This window comes from Eutrema salsugineum, unplaced genomic scaffold (assembly GCF_000478725.1).
Source record: "Eutrema salsugineum unplaced genomic scaffold, Eutsalg1_0 scaffold_11, whole genome shotgun sequence".
NCBI lineage: Eukaryota > Viridiplantae > Streptophyta > Magnoliopsida > Brassicales > Brassicaceae > Eutrema > Eutrema salsugineum.
In genome coordinates, this window is record NW_006256901.1 from 3972403 (window position 1) to 3991726 (window position 19324).

A 19324-nucleotide genomic window follows, 5' to 3' on the forward strand; every position below is an offset into this window, starting at 1 on the left:
TTAAACATTCATCATTGCTCTTTGTTTAAAAAAGATTTTATCAATAGAAAGAAAACCCTAGAGAGGTTGCTTTTTAAGGATCAAATGACTTAATTTAACTGAACACTTGACACTGATTGAACATGAGAAAACTTATTAGGTAACATAGTAAAGATTGATAGACTTCTTAATTCTATGGGTGTTCTTAGTTGGTAGAAGGATTTTGTGTGGTTAATTCCTCAAATGCTCAAAAGAATATTTATACTAAATGGTAAAAAAGTAGCAAATCCCCACCAAAAAAAAATGTTTAAGACCATGACAATAAGAAGCACCATCAAAAACCAAAAGACAAAGGGGAAAATTTCCCTGCGAATCTGAGGGAAAACAGTTATAAACTCTCATAAACTTTCTCTCTACCAAGAACACTTTTTAAGTTTAGCCGCAGGCAACAATTGTGTGAATCGCATCGCTCACCGATCGATCCTCTGCTCTAACAGCCAGTTTCATCACAATTTCCTTTGTACTGTCCATTCCAAATTGTGCCCTCACCAACACTTTCACGTTCCCTATGTACAGACCTGATAGTAAACATGTGTGTGACCTTGCGTTGCTCGCAACCGTCTCCGTCCCCTAAACCCAAAACACCAAAAAAAAAGAAAACAAATTGCATATCAGAGTTGAGAACGACAATGTGAGAGCTTCGATAGTAAGAAACGTATTAGACGCCCCTAACCTCGCAAGACTGCATGCCAAGAATATCGGTTACAGCTTTTACAGCTTCCGCTAAGCTGTCCCTTTGGCCAAGCCCATACTCATCTACAAGCTCGTTCTCTGGGTCCATGTTTTCCCATGCGTTCCTGAAATTGGAGACACCGACTTTCACCATGTAGTCAGCAGAGACAACCTCGAGGTCCTCGAGCTGGTACTCATCTTCCACACCATCGTCCTCTGGTTCACCTGTGTTTTGGTCAACCTGTTCCATATCCATGTGATTTCTCAGTCAGTCAACTAAAAGCGAGTGAAAGTGAAAACGTACGAAGCATGTGCGTACCTCCTTAACAATGAAAGTCAGTGTGTTTGAGAACTTTCCAACGGCGGGGACACCTTCTGGTTTCTCAAACGCCACAAAGGCTTGACCAGGGGAATCGTATGGGAGTGAGTTTAGTTCCTTTGAAGATAATTCACTGAACTCCTCGGCTTCTGAAGCATCTACAATGACATTGACCTACAAAACAAGGGAGGAGGAAAAAGAATTGTCAAGGAGAAAAGGCTTTCAGTGGCTACACAGTAATATATCATCATGCTCGTTATTTACCCTCTCCAATAATTGCTGTGGTACTGTGTTTGTGCAGTTATACTGAAAGACAATGTGACTCTCGAAGATATGCTTTACGACATTGACTGAGTATTCTGTTTCTGCTTCAGTTAGCTCCACAGGTGAAGAAGACTGAGAAGAACATGTTTAACCAATCAGGATGAGTGAATAAGAGAAGCGATGTGCAGAAAGTTTTGTACAAACCTTGAAAAGTTTGCCAAAGGTAGCAAACTCTGGGATGGCTGATAGAAGTCTTTCATATGCATCAAAACCAGAAACAGGTGCTGGTGGTGGAGCACCGAGACCAGTAGGCTTTTTACCCTTGGCTTTCTTCTCTGCAAGCGGCTGCGATTTGACTTCTTTAGGCACTGAGTCAACATCAAAAGCTTCTTCAGAAGGCTCCTGCAGAATCAAAGATATAAGCTAACTGACGTTCCAAAGAGTTGACCAAGGGACGAAACAAAGAAATGGAAAGCTCACGTAGTTTTTCAGACTTGTCTCCATGTTGACAAGAGGTACCTCCAGAGAACCAAATAGAAACTCTTTGCTATCTTTGTCAGTGTCAACAAGGCCATCGTTACCAAGTATACTCAAATACAGTGTTGCTCTATCACGAACCTGAAGATAAAAAATAGAGGTTGAAACTCAGGAAAAAAAATGTTATACTAATGCAGAAAAGTGCATGCACATAGAGCAATCCATGCATACTGATGCAACCGGTACACAACGAGGCATACAGATATCCACAGATTTACTAGTGCAATAAATGACTACAAGGCAACTTTACAATACGACTAGGCACATACCTCGTCATCGCTGTCATAGATGCAACGCTTCAACAAGACAGTAATCCGGGGCTGCAAGACATTCATTAAACAAATTATCTTTGTGATAAAAAAAGAATGATAAATAAGAAATAAAAATTAATAATGCTTAATGAGATTAGTATACCTTTAAAGCTTCAACCATAAATCCAAACTTTGCGAGTGTGCAAACCGCAGCAGCTCGTACAGTTGCATTCTCCAAGTGCACACGGTTATATATATACCGGATATATTTGCTAGGATCTGAGGTGTTCGGCCCTTCAATTCCCAGGAAATGAAGAATCTATGCAAGAAAAAAAAAATTAGTTACCAAAGAAAACGTAAACTCCAATTACAAGCCCAGGTTTTAGATGGCAAAAAAGTACCTGTGTTGAAAGGTATGTGAATTCACAATCTTCAATGAACTCGCAAAGATGGAGCAATCCATTTTCCTTTGCATCTGGAATATCTCTGATAATGGTAACAATAGAATCTACAATTGCTCTTTTATACTCGAATCCCCCTTCTTCCCTAAGAATGTTGCTTAAGAAGTTCATCCTACACATGAAAAGGGTGACGGAGATTTATCAAATGCCCCAATGATGCAATAAAAATCTTGACATCGCGAAGTCGTCAGCAAAAATAGCAATTCTACAGACCAAAACTACCAATAACAAAACCTAAAATTTCACTTACAGTGATCTATACTTCAGTGGAAATTTCAAACACAATGATCTTATGGCGTCCACGACCACAATTTTGAACTCATCGGCGATATCTGACATGAAATTAGTTATCTGCTTCATCAACCGTTCCACACTAGATTCATTCCCTGTTTTCAGGAGTGTGGTGATAGCAAGTGTAGCAATACTTCTATTTTGATCAGAAATTAAACTCTCCATATCAATGTTGCAGTTGGTGACAGCCATGGGATGAGTCATTGCAACCTGTGTATTTCAGACCAACATTCAGTATACAGTGTATAAAGAGAAGAGTTTTTCATTGTCTGTCACTGGTGCAGTATCTCTAGTTAAAGACAATATCGAAGCTTTTTAGGAAAGCACAGGAACAGGCTTTCTGCGTTTTCCAGGAATAAAGTGAATACTTTTAAATGAGATGTTTCCAAGAAAACAAGTGTACACCTGGTTCAGAGTCCGGACAGCGGCAAATCTCAGCACTGGTTTAGGGGAACTCAAGAATAGCTGGAGAACAGTAATTGCTGGAGTTAATTCTCGGCTTGTCACACCATCAAGTTCAGTGATAGCCCTGGCAGCCTCAAGGATCACCATTTCTGCCTTGTGGCGAAGACAACTCTCCAGAAAGTCATAGAACGGACGTTCCCCGGACTGGCTGTGGTTGGCCATGTCCCGGATTATCTAAATAGTAAAAACTAAAGTTGGATCAAACCAAAAATTTCACCCACATATCATTATCATGATTATAGAGGACGAACCTGACTGGTGTAACGTATCAAGAGACACTGGGCCAAAGGAGAGCGGACAGCTCCCCTGGTCAAGGTACCAACCAACTTGCTAACAGCCAAGCGGTCATTTTGGCGTATCTGGACATAATATTTAATAATTGTAAGCATTCGTTAGCTCACTTCTCATTACCATATAGTAAAGAAGGCAGACATCTAGTTTGAAAAACATCTACATCGATGTAACTGTAGCTAAGCTTATACGATCTACAAGACCCCACAGCAGAGTTACATGATATGTAGTCAATCGGACCTAATATAACTGAACCATATAGGTAGATAAGCAGCTCAGGTTTTCGAATCAACATCTGTGGCATGGTCTCATGAAAGAGTAGCTAGGAAATGAAGCACACGTGTCCACATAAACACTTGAAAGGTTTGCAGCAATGATCATACTGTATATAAGTATATGACTACAAAGCAACAACAGAAGCTTAATTATATTTCTAGTCATACATGCTACTTATCAATGAGCGTTTACCTAAATTCTCATGATCAGAAAAGAGGAAAAAAAATTACTTTCTCGTAATACGAGATCAAGCATTGTACCTGATGCAGCAAAGCCAAGGCATGAAACTGAACAAGGGCTGCTCTGGACTGGACAGCTTCTTGAACTTCGTTGCTCCATCTTTTAACAATTTCTGGGTTTGTCTGGAAACAACAATGTAAGTGAATCAGTCTAAAGCTAAACTAAGAAACAGCCTAATATATTTGGTGTATAAAGGATACCTTTAGCAAGTGAAGGCCACTGACTAAAGCTGCACTTGAAACAACAGGATTCTTATCCACAATAGCTTGTTTCAAGTAACGCTCAATTTGTGTAAGAAGGGATCCGTCTATTATTCGGCATAGGACACGGATTGCATTTGCACGATACATATCAATCTTGCTGTTCATGTCTTTCATCAGGGAGCTTGTTACAATAATAACCTATAGAGACAGCCAAACAACTTATCAGAAGTTATACAAACGGTAAAGAGTAGAAAACCGCTTCTAAGCCATATATGGACCGCGAACCTCATCAGCTGATGGAGATAATTCCTTTATGATCAAGTACACCATTCTCCTCAAACCAGTATCTTTAGATTGGAAAAGCTTTGTAACGGAAAAGAAAACTTCTGTTGCTTCAACCTGCACAAGAAGCATGGAAGATGATAACTTCAGTAATAACAATGCATTGAGGAACAATATCGCTATAAATTGTTCCATAAGCATGTATATCGGTTTCAGATGAACAAAACTGGAATCCATGAAACCATAACAAAAACTGACCTTGGTGAATGACTCCCCTTGGTTAAGCAGATAAAGAAGTTTCGTAATAACCTACCAAATTTTATTTGGAAACATCTGGTAAGATGCCACAGAAAGAAAGGCAGAAAAAGACACAATACAAAAGCTTTTGGAGACTTACCTGCGAGCACCTTCTAGGATCAAGCTGAGGGTCATTGAAGACTCTAGCTTCCTGAAGCACTGCTCCCTTCTCAATTCCCATGAATGGAGAATACTCCACTGAGCCACAAACATTAGCAAACCAAAATAAGTAACCATATAGAATCGGATCCAGAATGATAACAATCTGAGGAACAACAACACATTCTCCACCATGATTCTAATTCACAAAACGCAGTAATCAATTCGTGAAATCTGAATAACACTCTGTAATTTCCCAAAACCTCAGAGTCCATCAGAATCGAAGGCTGTAGATCTACGCATCAATTGCAATTAAGAACGATGCATAAAACCACACAGATCTAGAAGCTAACAACTGATATGAGACTTTGAAAACCAGATTTGGTGGAAACAAAAAAGGGGAAATGAAAAGACATACGCTCGTCGTCGTGATCATCGTCTTTCTTCACGAGTGGTTGCGCCATAGCTGATCTTCTGAGATCTCGATTCAAGTGGTTTGTTCAGATCTCTTGCTTTCGATTTACTAAAATGCGCGAAAAGGAAGAATATTGAGAAGAAAGGCCAAAATGAGTTAGAAAAACTTAGGGAAATTTTAGACGATGAGAGAGCTGCGATCCGCTGCATCCGCATCAGATTTAGTCCCAAGTACAAAGTGCCCGATCTTCCGCCACGTCATATCTCTGGTATTTGACGGTCTTGGTAAGCGTTTTCGGAAACCTTTGAAAAAATTTAATTTAATTTTTTTATAGAGCAGTTGACTTGGCAATTGTGAACGATTTAGTTAATGTTAACAATCCGAATTAACACACTTTTAACGATTGGACTAATGTCGTCTAGGTCAATGTAAATTTTAACCACAACCTCAAAATTCGGATATGAAGATTTAAAAATTGAAGAATTGATGTAAGTTCCAGCACGGTTCCACAACTTCAAAATTCGAATATGAATTTTCATAATTGACCATAGTGGAGGCACAAATTTCTTTTTTCTGTAATTGTTTCAGTTTATGTTTTTTGGATTTTCAGATTTCTAGAATAGAAATAATAGAATATAAACTAAACATTGACCTCGATTGGTCATAAAAGTCGGTGTAGATAATAACGGTAGGTTTTTAGATGTAGAGATTTTAGATGTACTAATTGTAAATTAATACTTTAAATGTTGATAAAAGTTTGATTGATAAGCTGTAAAATATGTTATTGTTATTTTAAATATTGTAGTTATTTGTTTTTTTTTTTGAAAATATAATTATGAATTATATAAGATTTGAGTTTAGAATTCAATAGTGTTGTAGGGACAAAACGCAAAAAAAGTTTTGCTACAATAATGATCTTTTTTATAATTTTTTTTTATATATTATAAAGTAAGATTATTTGTATTTGTATATGTATATACATTGTATTATTCTTTGTCTTAGTAAGGGAAGAGAAAGACGAGAGAGGGAGAAGGAGTACAAAACTGATTTCTTTTTTTTTTTACAATTTTTCATTATTGTTGTATAACATATATTTATATAAAGAAAGGGAAATGTGGTAAGTAGAGTAAATGAACAACAAATTTTGTTACCTACTCCTGCTTGGATAATTATTATCTAATACTCCTTCTTAATTATGGATCACTAATAATTTATTACGGATTATCTCATTAAAAACTTTATCATGGAAAAATATATTAGAATAAAAATCATGACAAAGAAAAAAAGTACAGTAACGTAATCTCCCCCTACAAGTGATAGATATAACTTTTCTTCATATATCTCGCAGTCGGCGCATTCCAATATTATGGACATGTTTTCTGAATGATGTAGTAGAAAGCGCATTTGTAAAGAGATCTGATGCATTGTCACTTGAGCGAACATATTGAATATCCACAACCTGATTCTTCTCGAGTTCTTGAGTGTAAGAGAAAAACTTTGGAGGAATATGATTTTGTTCTGTTACTCTTGATAAAACATTCTTTAAGTTGAGCGACACATGCAACATTGTCTTCAAATATTTTTGTTGGTTCTGTATCGATGACTATTCCACTTGCACTTTGTATATGTTGAAGCATAGATCGGAGCCATATGCATTCTCTACATGCTTCATGAAGAGCAATGATTTCCGCATAATTTGAAGAAGTGGTGACCAAAGTTTGTTTTTGGGAACGCCACGAGATCACAGTTCCACCAATTATAGAAACATATCCAGTTTGCGATCGAGCTTTATGCGGATCTGATAAATATCCTGCATCTGCAAAACCAACTAGACCAACTTTGGGGTTTTTATGATAAGATAAACCCAGATCAATCGTACTTTGGAGATAACGAAAGATATGCTTTATCCCATTCAATGTCTGCCCGTAGGAGATGAGCTGTATCTTGTAAGTAGACTAGTAGCAAAAGCTATATCTGGTCGAGTACAATATGCAAGATACATAAGCCCACCGATAGCGCTCATATAAGGTACTTCAGGACCTAATACATTTTCGCTATCTTCACAAGGTCGAAATGGATCTTTGTTAATATCAAGTGATCTATTGACCATTGGAGTATTCAAAGGAGTTGCTTTATCCATTTTAAAACGTTTTAACACCCTTTTGGTGTAATTTGACTAATGCACAAATATTCCGTCTTGGAAATGCTCAATCTGGAGCCCTAGACAAAATTTTGTTTTTCCAAGATCTTTCATATCGAACTCTTCTTTCATGTGAGTCTTGCATCATCAATCTTTTTTTGAGTTCCAATTATGTTCAGGTTATCAACATATACAGCAATGATCACAAATCCTGATGAGGATTCTTAATAAACATGCAAGGGCATATCGCATTGTTGATGTATCCTTTACTCAACAAGTATTCACTCAAGCGATTATACCACATGCGTCCGGACTGTTTTAATCCGTAAAGTGATCGCTGTAATTTGACCGAACATATTTCTTTAGATGCTTCAAGAATCTTTGATCCTTCTGGGATCTTTACTCCCTCTGGGATTTTCATATATATGTCACTATCAAGTGATCCGTATAGATATGCAATCACAACATCCATAAGGTACATGTCTAGATTTTTAGATGCCATTAGGCTCATTAAGTACCTGAATATGATTGCATCCATGACCGGAGAATATGTTTCTTCATCATAATCAATACCCGGTCTTTGAGAAAAACCTTGTGCCACAAGTCGGGCTTTATATCTTGTGACCTCGTTTTTCTCATTTCTTTTTCTCACAAAGATCCATTTGCACCCGACTTGCATTACATCTTCAGGTGTAATGACTATAGATCCAAAGACATTTCTTTTATTCAGGGAGATTAATTCATTTCTCATTGACATCTGCCATTTCTCCCAGTCATGCCTTTTTTGGCACTCTGACATGGACCTTGGGTCTAGATCATCATTTTCTTTATCAATTTCTTTGGATACTGAAAAGGAGAACATTATATTTGTATTATTTATCTCACTTCTAGCCCATAATTTCCTACTTTGGGCGAAGTTAATGGAAATCTCATACTTTTTATTATCATGTTCGTCTTCTGGATGAACTTCTTTAACTGATTCTTCTGGAACCTCTTCATGTATGTGTTCAAGACATATATCTTTATATGGTTCTTCTATAACCTTTTCACCAATGTCTTCAAGACATTTTTCTTTATTTGGTTCTTTTGGAACCTTGTCTCCCAATTTCTTTTTCTTTCGAGGATTTTTATCCTTCGAGGCCATCGGCCTCCTACGCTTTAACTGAACCCACGATTCATTTGCTTTATTCCCATCAATAACTTGTTCTGGAACATTTATTTTTGATGGAGCATTAGCAGCGGGGATATATGATTTTGTCACCCTTCTCGTATCTGTGAACGCATCAGGTAACTGGTTTGCCAAACTTTGCAATTGTATAATTTTCTGAACTTCCACCTCGCGTTGATGGATAGGGGGATCGAGATAAGCCAAGGTTTGTGTACACCATGTGATATCCTTTGGTGATTCTCTTGATCCTCCTCCCAACACTGGGAATTCAATTTCATCAAAGTGGGAATCAGCAAAACGTGTCGTAAACATATCTCTAGTTACCGATTCAAGATATCTAATTATATTTGGTGACATATAGCCGATATATATTCCTAATTTCATTTGTGGCCCTATTTTTGTTCTTTGCGGTGGGCTATCGGAACATAGACCGCACATCCAAAAAGACGGAGATGGGATACATTTGGCTCCTTGCCAGATGTTAACTGTATCGGGGAATATTCATTATATGCACTTGGCTTCATCTGGACTAATGCCCCAGCATGTAATATAACATGTCTCCATACAGTAATTGGAAGATTTGTTCTCAATATTAACGGTCTTACAATCAACTGCAACCGTTTTATTAAAGACTCAGCCATGCCATTTTGTGTATGAACATGTGGAACCGGATGCTCAACATTGATTTCCAATGACATACAATAGTCATTAAAGGCCGCTGAAGTGAATTCACCAAGGTCATCAAACCTGACTTTCTTTATGACATAATCAGGGAATTGCACTCTTAACCTGGTTATTTGGGCAATGAATCTTGCGAAAACCATATTTGTTGTGGTCAATAGACACACATGTGACCATCTGCTAGATGCATCGATTAATACCATAAAATATATAAATGGCCCACACGGTGGGTGAATCGGCCCACATATATCACCATGTATTCTCTCTAAGAATACAAGGGATTCATTCACAACTTTGGCTGGCAATTGCCTAGTTATGAGTTTTCCTTGAGAAGATGTCTGAAATGAAAACTCTCCTGATTAAAAAAATTTATGGTTTTTCAATGGGTGGCCACTCAAATTTTGTACAATCCTTCTCATCATGACTGATCCAGGATGGCCAAATCTTTCATGCCATACTCTAAATGTACTAGTAAACCCCAAGTTTACTGTAACATAGGATTCAGTCATATTTATTTTTGTGCAATATAACCCAGAGGACATCATTGGTAATTCTTCCAATACATGTTTCCTCTCAGATGTAATGCAAAGATATTCAATGCCATTCTTATTTGTACTTGCTATATGATATCCATTTCCTCGGATATCTTTAAAACTTCGCAAGTTTCTACTAGATTTGGAGAATATAATGCATCACTTATTTCAAACTTTGTTCCCCTTGGCATTGAAAAATAAGCTCTTTCGGAGCCTATTATAATGTTTGCGTTATCAGATATGGTACTCACACTTCCGGCGGAGTCCTTTATTTTGAGACAAGAGAAATATTTTTTATCTTTAAGTATAATATGTGTCGTAGCACCAGTGCCGTGCTTAGAGTGATAAGGGCCTAAGGCAAATGACAAATTTTTTTTTTCCATTTTGCTATAATTATTTCTAAAAAAATACTTTATTTTGCTATAATATCTATAAAATGGAGTATAAGTTGTAAATTAGATTTAAATATTATTTATAATATATTATAGATTACTAATGCTTTTTTCTTAATTTATAATAAATTTTCAACCACAAAAAATAACACAAAAATACATATTGACCAATATACTAAATAAAAATATAAAAATTAGAGGCCCTAAAACTTGCTTAATATTAAAGAGGCCCAAGGCAAATGCCTTATTTTTCTTCATTAAGCACGGCTCTGCGTAGCACTGTCTGCTAGACATGTATCTTCATCCTGAATCTCAAACGATGACATGTTCTGGATCACAATATGCAAAAAATGTATTAATAAACCACAACATGATTTTAGAAATTATTTTCTATTCAGAAAATATATTACATTTTTTATTTAAAAATACATTGGTTTTTCTTGTCTTCTTAATAAGACTTTATATTACATCGATCTTAATTGCTTTGTTTCTATTGATTCTTCAGAATCAACACGGAAATCAGTGATATCAAGATGCGTACAATCACTTATACCATCAAAAGAAGGTCCAACTTCATCAGAGAGGAAATTGTGATGCTCGATACAGATCGACTAAATGTCTTGGTGTACGTGTCAAGAAATCCGCCAGAAAACGTCACTTAATTAACATCATTTCGTTAACCGACTTAAAAACTTAATATTAGAAGGGAGTTAGCGTTATTTCGTTAACCGACTTAACTCTTAATACTAAATATAAATAAATGGCTCTTGAATTAAATAGACGTGCAAAATAAAATATCCAGGTTTGCGAGTGTGCAACTCCGAAGACGAAGAGCTCATACAGAGGGTATTCCAAGACGAAGAGCTCTCCGAAGACGAAGAGCTCAATCATTCTCATCAATTTTCGACAATATCCAGGTTAATATCGATCGATCCTCTATTCAGATTTAGTTTCAACGATCTATCCGTATCTCAATTTGATCCACTGGTTAGATTTCTGTCTTAGATGCTTTGCTTCTCAAATTGCTATGTATAGTCGAATTATATGAGATTTTACTGTGTTTCTGATTGATTACATGATTCTGACATGGATCCATGAAGATATTTGGAGGTGGAACTTTCAGAAATCATTGTTCTAGGCTTAAGGGGATTTCCGATTGGGTTTTATTTTGTTTCAGTCACTCTCTCCGTGACGTATTGGAAAATATTGTTGTGTTTGATTGAATAGGTTGAAATCAACAAGGATTCATTGGGGGGAATTTTTCAGATAAGATTTTCGACTATGAATCACAAAAAAGGAAAAGTTGAGTTTAATGTAATACTTAATCAGATCCCAAGTTGATTTGATTTCTCTACTTTCTCAGAATTTGGAAGAAATTGTTGTGCCCGAGCTGAGATTTTTCTGTTACTAATGCTAGATTTCTTGGCCCGGGCCAAGACTCTCTCTTTGCGATTCTGAGTTTTGGATATTTTGGTAATTGCTGTATATTCATCATCCTCTTAAAGGCTTAAAGCTAGTCTTATCTTATGTGAGAAGCCTTGAGTTGGATCTTTTGTGCTCTAGATTTTGAGTTTAATGTAGCTTGGCTATTGCAATTTTCAGGCATCTGTTATAGAGGAGAGGAAACAAAGTAAATCCTTCTGCTCCAATCCCTTTTTATAGGTAAGTTTACATCGCAGGCTTGTCACATGAATATCCTCTAATAATCTTGCATCAAAGCCTTGGGTTGTTGGCAATCTTGTGCTCGAACATATTTGAATACCAGAGTGATCTTTGCTTCCTTTTTGCAGATACTTTCAATGACTTCAACACATGGGTCGTTCAACACATGGGTCATTCAATGTGAGGTACGAAAAACACTACAATTGCAAGCTCCAGTCTTCGTAAATTGTTCAACCATTTGTTTCTTATATTGAACTAATAATCAACTATCATCAGTCTAACACTCCATTTAGTGACTAGTTCTTTCTAAATTGTCCAGGCTTCTCTCTCGTCTTCAGTTACTGAGTGTCACACACGACAATGGATAACCACTCTGTTCCTTAAGGTATGACTGTTCGTGTAACTGAGTGTCACACATAACAATGAATGGGTTCACATTTGTCCTCCCATATTCTTTGTTTCTGAGATTCGTACGGGGTTTTGTTTCATCTTTGAGAGAATCAGTTAATGTTGAAACAAAAAGCTTCAGCTTGAGTCTAAATTTGAAGTTGTTGGTAGAGTCTTTTGAGGTTTCCTCTTGGCTAGAGAGAGCATTTGTGAGGCCTTCAATTTTCTGATCTCAGTTAATCATTTTCATTGCTTCACCATTATACAGGCAGACATAAACGATGATGTCAAGTTCATACTAAATCAAAATATAGATGTATAGCTGACGATATATCAAAGTGATCAGGTAATAGATGAAGATTACGCATATAAAATATATTGTCAATTGATTCATGCCTTAAAGAGTAGGACTTTCGGGGGCTTCTCATAATGCCGTTCTCGATCAAATGCTTTGGATGGATGGTACCATTTTGCTAGCTCAGGCAACACTTGTTGTTCAAACTTTCAACATTTGGAGGTATTTCATCCAACTCTAATCATTTTTTTTTTCATGCCTCAACCATATCGGTCAATACAATTTTCTATTGACTATAAATTATGTAATTTTATTTGATTTTCAGGCAAGTAGAGTTACTAGAGCTGCAATTTGGAAGGCTTTGAAGAGTTGTTTGGAATTTTATAGCTTGTGTGAATTTTACATTTTGTAAGACAGATATGTTTGTGTAGAACTATATATTTGATTAATTAAATTTTAATGGACCGATAGTTTTTTTTTCAGTGTTTTAGTTCATTGCATTTTAATTTATATATTTAAAAGAAAACCCGAAAAATACACACATAACATCGGTTGAATAAGTAACTCATTTATGTTTTTGCGTATTGGAGTCAGACTTTAACCGACGTTAAAAATGATAAAACTGACGTCAAAAATGTTAAAAGCGATGTTAATATATTGACGCTAAACTTAGAGTCTGTTATTAAAATGACGCAAAGTTATTTTACGTCAGGCCTTAATACGTCGGTTAAGTAAGTGACGCTATGTTTTTAGCGTCGGTTTATAACCGACGTTACGTCCATGTATAAGCGACGTTAACTGCCGTTTTTTTAGTGGTCCAATGATTTTTCATGCCGCATCTGTAACAAGCAATTTCTTTATGTTTTTCTGCTTCCCAACCGACATCATTTTGCCTTCCTCGTCCATGACTTCGTCCGCGACCGTAGTTACGGCCTCGACCGCGCTCACATCCGCGTTCAGTCCTATTATTTTGACTGGATGGCACAACATTCGCTTCTGAGAATGGCGATGATCCAGTTGGACGAGTTTTATGGTTTAACATCACAAGCTGATTATTTTGTTCAGCCACAAGGAGGACTTGCATCAACTCCGAGTAAGTGGTGTAACTTTTTCTCCGGTATTGTTGTTGCAGATTACATTTCCCGGATGAAATGTTTGGAGAGTTTTTTCGATCATGTCGAAATCACTTACCTCCTGTCCACATAACATCATCCTGAAAGTAATTCCGAACATTGCGGAATTATATTCACCAACACTTTTGTAATCCTGGAACTAGAGGTTCAACCACTCATGTTTGACTTTCGGTAAGATCACATATTTCTGGTGGTCAAACCTATCTTTGAGAGATTGCCAAAGATTTGCAGGATCTTCTTTCGTGATGTATTCCTCTTTTAAATTATTATCGATGTGGTGGAGCAAAAATATCATGGCTTTTGCATTTTTCTCATCTGATGTCGTTTCCGACTTATCGATGGTATCGAGAAGCCCGTTTCCTCTTAGATGCATTTTTTCACCTACTGACCATGACATGTAATTTTTACCAGACACATCAAAGACAAGGATTTCGAGCTTCGCCAAATTTGACATGATAACTGTATATATATCATAAATTTAACAAAAAAAAATTAATTCAAATTTTGTTTTTAAAGAAACATGATAAAAACTTTGGAATATGCATATATAAAAATGTATACTTAGACCATGTTCATTGAGAGCCCTTCACATTTTTTAATTGGGTTGCTAACGAATATTTTGAATTAAAATAATGAAAAGGAAGTCCAAAATATAAAGGCTGATTCTTGCAGAAGAGTTTTTAGGGCTGGTCCTTAGAAGATTGCTTATAAAAAAATATTATAATATTCTTAAGGAACTTTTAATGAAATCCTCTAATGTACATGCCCTTAGGCAATATAGAGGCAGAACTTTCTATATAATTGAGGAAGCATTAATTTTAAGGAGGAGGTATAACCTTCTATTCTACAAATATAAAATCAAGGAGGAGACTTAGCCTTCCACTCCATATATATGATCCGAGGAGATATAGTCTACCATATGATCAAATGATCGTGAAGGCATAACCTACTAGAACGATCAGTTTGGGGAAGGCAGAGTCTATCATCCCGTAAACTTGAAAATAAATTGAACATAAATTTAAATCAACGGTTTGGAGAAGGCAGAGCCTATCATCCTGAAATAATACATAAACTTGAAATAAATTAAACATAAATTTAAATCTTACCTCTTTGGATATAAGAACGGATCGATAAACGTTCGTGCTGATAACGTCTTATAAATTTTTCTTTTCTATATATTATAAGGTAAGATTATTTGTGTTTGTATATGTATATATATATATATATTGTATTATTCTTTGTTTAGGTAAGGGAAGAGAAAGATAAGAGGGAGAGGGAGCACAAAACTAATTTTTTTTTCTTAGAGCTTCTCATTATTGTTGTGCAACATATATTTATACAGGGAAGGGGAAAGGTGTAGGTAGAGTAAATGGAAAACAAATTTTATTATCTACTTCTACTTACGTGGATAATTATTATCCAACACTTTTTCTTTTATTTTATTTTCTAGATAGCTAGGTGATTTAGCACGAGGTTTTAGTTTGAGAAACATCTGATACTATATAATATTTTAAGTGAAAAAATATATCGTCAACTTTAATTTAACAATTATAATTTTTTTATGATTGAAAACTTATATCTTAAAAAAAAATTGTACTAGTATATGATGTGTGTCTCTGATTACATATATTTAGAACTAATGAACTATATGGAGTATTCCCTCCGAATTTATTTAGTTGTCGTTTTAAGGTTATGCACACAGATTAAGAAAATATTAATTGTTTTAGGTTTTCAATATAAAAACATTATTAATTATCTATTTAAACACAATTCAACCAATAATAAAACAAATTTCATAATAAAAATAATCATAAAAAATAAAAAACTAATAAATATTACATTGAAAACTGAAAACGACAACTAATTTAAAACAAACAAAATTCTCTAAAATGACAACTAATAAAAAACGGAGGGAGTATTAAATAGTATTTAATTTTCTGTTTTCTTTCATAAAGAGTGTCAAATTGGGCTCTGACCCGCGGGTTCGGTCCAAGTAAAACCGCAGCGGTGCAGGCTTGGGCTCCATAAAATTTTGTCCAAATAAATAGCGGGTTTCACGGTCCAAACCCGCGTGGAAGTTGGGCTTTTGCGGGTCGGGTCAGAGTGGATCCGCGGGTTTGCGGGCCGGGTCAGAGTGGATCCGCGGGTTTGCGGGTCAACCCGCAAAATTTGATGTTTTCTTGTAAAGTTCAAAAAGTGAAGTATTTTGTCATTTTTGATTGGTGGATTTCGAAGTAGTAATTTCATGGAATGAATCGAAGCTAGTGGAGTTATACAATTCAGCTATTGGGCTTTGTGATAACTTCATTTCAATGAGATCAAAGAATCATCAAACTGATATGTGTTTTATATTCGATTCAGTTCTGTGATTGAATTTTTGAATTTGGGATAAAATCTGGTCATTGTCTTCCCAGCTAAAAACTAGTATTTTTTTTTTAGAGTTTTAATTTCACTTTAATGTCATAAGTTTGCTTTTTTTGTTGGTTTTGTTCATCGACTATATCATAAGATACGCTTAAATCTTGAATTGACAATAAATAGGTTTGCTTGAGAATCACATTTGTTTGTACAAACAAATAAGCTTTGTTCATCTTTTTTTTTTTTAATATGTGAATGTCTTGTTGCTTGTATCTTGATGGTTATCTAGCTTAAATTACCAGTTTTGATGTGTATCATTATTTGTAATTCATTTATTTGCTTTTTAAAACTAAGTGACTATTTTTTACCGTTAAATTGATTTTTCAAATCTTATGGCATCCTAGGGTTAAGAGTTTTGTATAAGAGGTTTATCGAATTTATTTGTTTGTTCATCGAATTTCCTTAGACACGAATTTTCTTTAGTTTTGTTTCTTATGCATATTGTGATTCAGTTACGAGCAAAATTTTATTCTCCTCTTGCAGATTTTCTGGTTCTATAAGTTTAAATGTCATAAGAACATTAAGATGAAAAAGAAAGTATGAATCCGCAGGCCAGCCCGTAAAACCGTAGAATATAAACGAGTCGGGTTTGGACACATCAATTTGGAACCGCAGGTTATGGTGGACTAGCCCGCCAGACCTCAAAAAAAAATCCGCATCGGATCGGGCTACTAGCCCGTTTGACATCGGAAAATGTGCTATACGAAAATGTGTGTACTTAGTTTTCGATAGAAAAAAACAAAAAAAACACAGAATATTATGCTTAGGTGTAAGAAGTGTAAAACAGTTTGTTCATGATAAATCATGCATACGATCTGCAATGTCAACAAAATCTTTTCTAAAATCTTTTTTATATATTAAATTTTGTTACAGATAAATTCTACCAATATTACTTTTTTTTTAGAAAAGAGTAATATCTACTAAAATCTTTATTCCTGAATGAAAACAAGATTTTTGATGCGGGAAAATAACAGATTTTGATACACTCAACTGTTGACAAATAAAAATATATATACACGAATTATTTGTTTTGAAGTGTTCATCCTTTCAATATCATCACATCATAGAGCTTCATCATGTTTTCCTTCATCCCATAAAAATCCTAAAAAACAGAGAAACTTAGATTTCTCTCTGATTAAACCATGAATCCAAACAATCAAAACAATCGTATCAGCCTTGATCTCTCCTTGGGGATTGGTCCTCATCAAGAACAAGGCCAGTTCATGCAACTCTTGAGATCAGTAAGTGATCCTCAACCAAGTATCCAACCTCCTCCTCCTCCTCCTCCACATCACATGACGCCTCATGGATACTACAACAACGTCATAAACCCTTGGAATGTCCCCGGGATGGCTCTTCTTCCATCTCCACCGCCCGGGACGGCTCTTTTGCCGTCTCCATCGCCTTATCCACAGTCAGGGAAACTCCTTCAGCCTCCTCAACAGATCCAAGATGAAGCTGTGGCCTTGGAGGCTCCCCGGTCGGGAGCTAGGTTAGGCCGGCCACCCGCTGGACATCAAGCACGTCGTAATAATTCGTCGAGAGCGGTTGCGGTTGAGAAAAACGCTGGTGATAAGGAGATCGAACCACCGTATCCATGGGCCACCACAAGACCAGCCTTTATTCAAAGCCTCAGGTACTTGATTTCTAAGAATATAAACGTGATCTCTGGACAAGTTCATTGTAGGCCATGCGAGAATACTCAAACCGTGGAGTATAATCTCAAGGAGAAGTTTGACGAATTGTTTCAATACATTAACAACAACAAGGAGGCGCTGCGTCAACGAGCACCTATTGTTTGGACGAATCCGAAACTGATTCCGTGTGGCTCATGCGAGAGTGGGATGAAGCCGGTGATTAGCGAGAAGAAGGAAGAAATCAACTGGTTGTTTCTTTTGTTAGGGCAAATGTTGGGATGTTGTACTTTGGAACAGCTTAGGTACTTTTGTGACAAGACTAAGCAACATCGAACCGGTGCAAAGGATCGTGTTCTCTACCTCACTTATCTTGGTCTATTGAGGCAGCTCAAGACCTGCGAAACATTCAGCCTCTGACTCATTTTTTTGAAATGTGGTCCGGCTGATTATTAGGTTTTTAGGGTTTGCTTTGGTGTTCATCGTGTGTCCACTTTAGGACTTTTTAGGGATCACGCAGGTTTTTTTTTTTTCAATGCGTAAGTTGTCGTTTTGTTTTAATTTCTTTATGCAATGATTACTCTAATAATAAATGCGAAAAAATCCTGTTATTGAACTCAAAGAAACAGTACTCTTGGAAATGATGAAATGGAAACAAAATGAAGAATAATTCATGAACACTTTGAAGATCCTCGGGAAATAAAAACATGAAGACCATGAATTTGCATGTCTTTCTAGCCAGAGAACGTAATTTTTCTTTGTTAGTTTATTCTTTGAATGACTCATCAATTTTAATCGATTGGAAGATCTCTAGTGTCTTGCGCCTCAACTTCTAACAATACTGCGCAGTTTTACATCTGGTGATTTTTGAATGATAGGGAAAGAGGCAGGGTCGTGCCCTTAAGGAAAAAAGAAACACTCATCTAGGGGTTTTTGTGAATATAAATTTTTGGGATATATTTTGAAATTAAAATTAGTTATAGTTATAAACTTGGGCTTGTTCGTTTGTAAGCAGCCAGCGAACGCGACTGCGACCTGCGGCTAGACGCTACGACCAGAAGCAGTTGTTCGTTTGTCAACCGCTCATTTGGTCGCAGCATCTAGCTGCGGGTTTGTTCGGTTAATAGCTGCACGGCTAACCGTTTTTTTCTTTTTTTTTAACTGTTTTTTTCATTTAATTCAAATTTTAATTATCTATAAATTTCTTCTTCTTGTGTTGATCACGTATATGTATTCGATTTGGGATAATTCAAAATCGATGATAGGGAGATTTAGTTCTTTTTTTTTTGTTCTTGTTGTTGTTGATCTAAATAAGTACTGATGGATCTGAAAATCCTCTTTTTGTTCTCTAACTCTCTTTATTTAAACATATTTATTTGTCTGTAAAAGTGAGACTGATACAAATTGCTCAGAATTACATGTTAATTACAGTTGAATAAAATGAAATTAACAAAAGAATGAATCAATAGAGAAAAAAGA

The 19324-nt window shown here is 36.0% G+C and overlaps 2 protein-coding genes and 1 long non-coding RNA gene across 3 annotated transcripts; 2 read left to right on the forward strand and 1 right to left on the reverse strand.

Moving 5' to 3' along the window:
- Window positions 1-223: 223 nt before the first annotated feature.
- Window positions 224-5549, reverse strand: LOC18025913 (coatomer subunit gamma). The gene is made up of 18 exons (XM_006409403.2): window positions 5406-5549; window positions 4989-5086; window positions 4850-4900; window positions 4595-4708; window positions 4307-4507; window positions 4127-4228; window positions 3551-3658; window positions 3240-3473; window positions 2794-3044; window positions 2484-2655; window positions 2246-2401; window positions 2101-2151; window positions 1775-1912; window positions 1499-1696; window positions 1295-1426; window positions 1031-1204; window positions 713-952; window positions 224-609 (listed from the first exon to the last, which is right to left on the reverse strand). Exons 1-18 carry the CDS (start codon window positions 5449-5451, stop codon window positions 415-417), a joined length of 2661 nt encoding a protein of 886 aa, XP_006409466.1. The 5' UTR covers window positions 5452-5549; the 3' UTR covers window positions 224-414.
- Window positions 5550-11094: 5545 nt separating this feature from the next.
- LOC18025914 lies at window positions 11095-13122 on the forward strand. Its single transcript, XR_002901296.1, has 6 exons — window positions 11095-11233; window positions 11919-11978; window positions 12107-12163; window positions 12298-12363; window positions 12634-12882; window positions 12986-13122. It is a non-coding gene; the product is annotated as an uncharacterized LOC18025914 (long non-coding RNA).
- A 4231-nt stretch (window positions 13123-17353) lies between these two features.
- On the forward strand, window positions 17354-18265 carry LOC18025915. Its single transcript, XM_006409405.1, has one exon. The coding sequence runs from the start codon at window positions 17354-17356 to the stop codon at window positions 18263-18265; it is 912 nt and encodes a 303-aa protein (XP_006409468.1).
- The last annotated feature ends 1059 nt before the right edge of the window (window positions 18266-19324 follow it).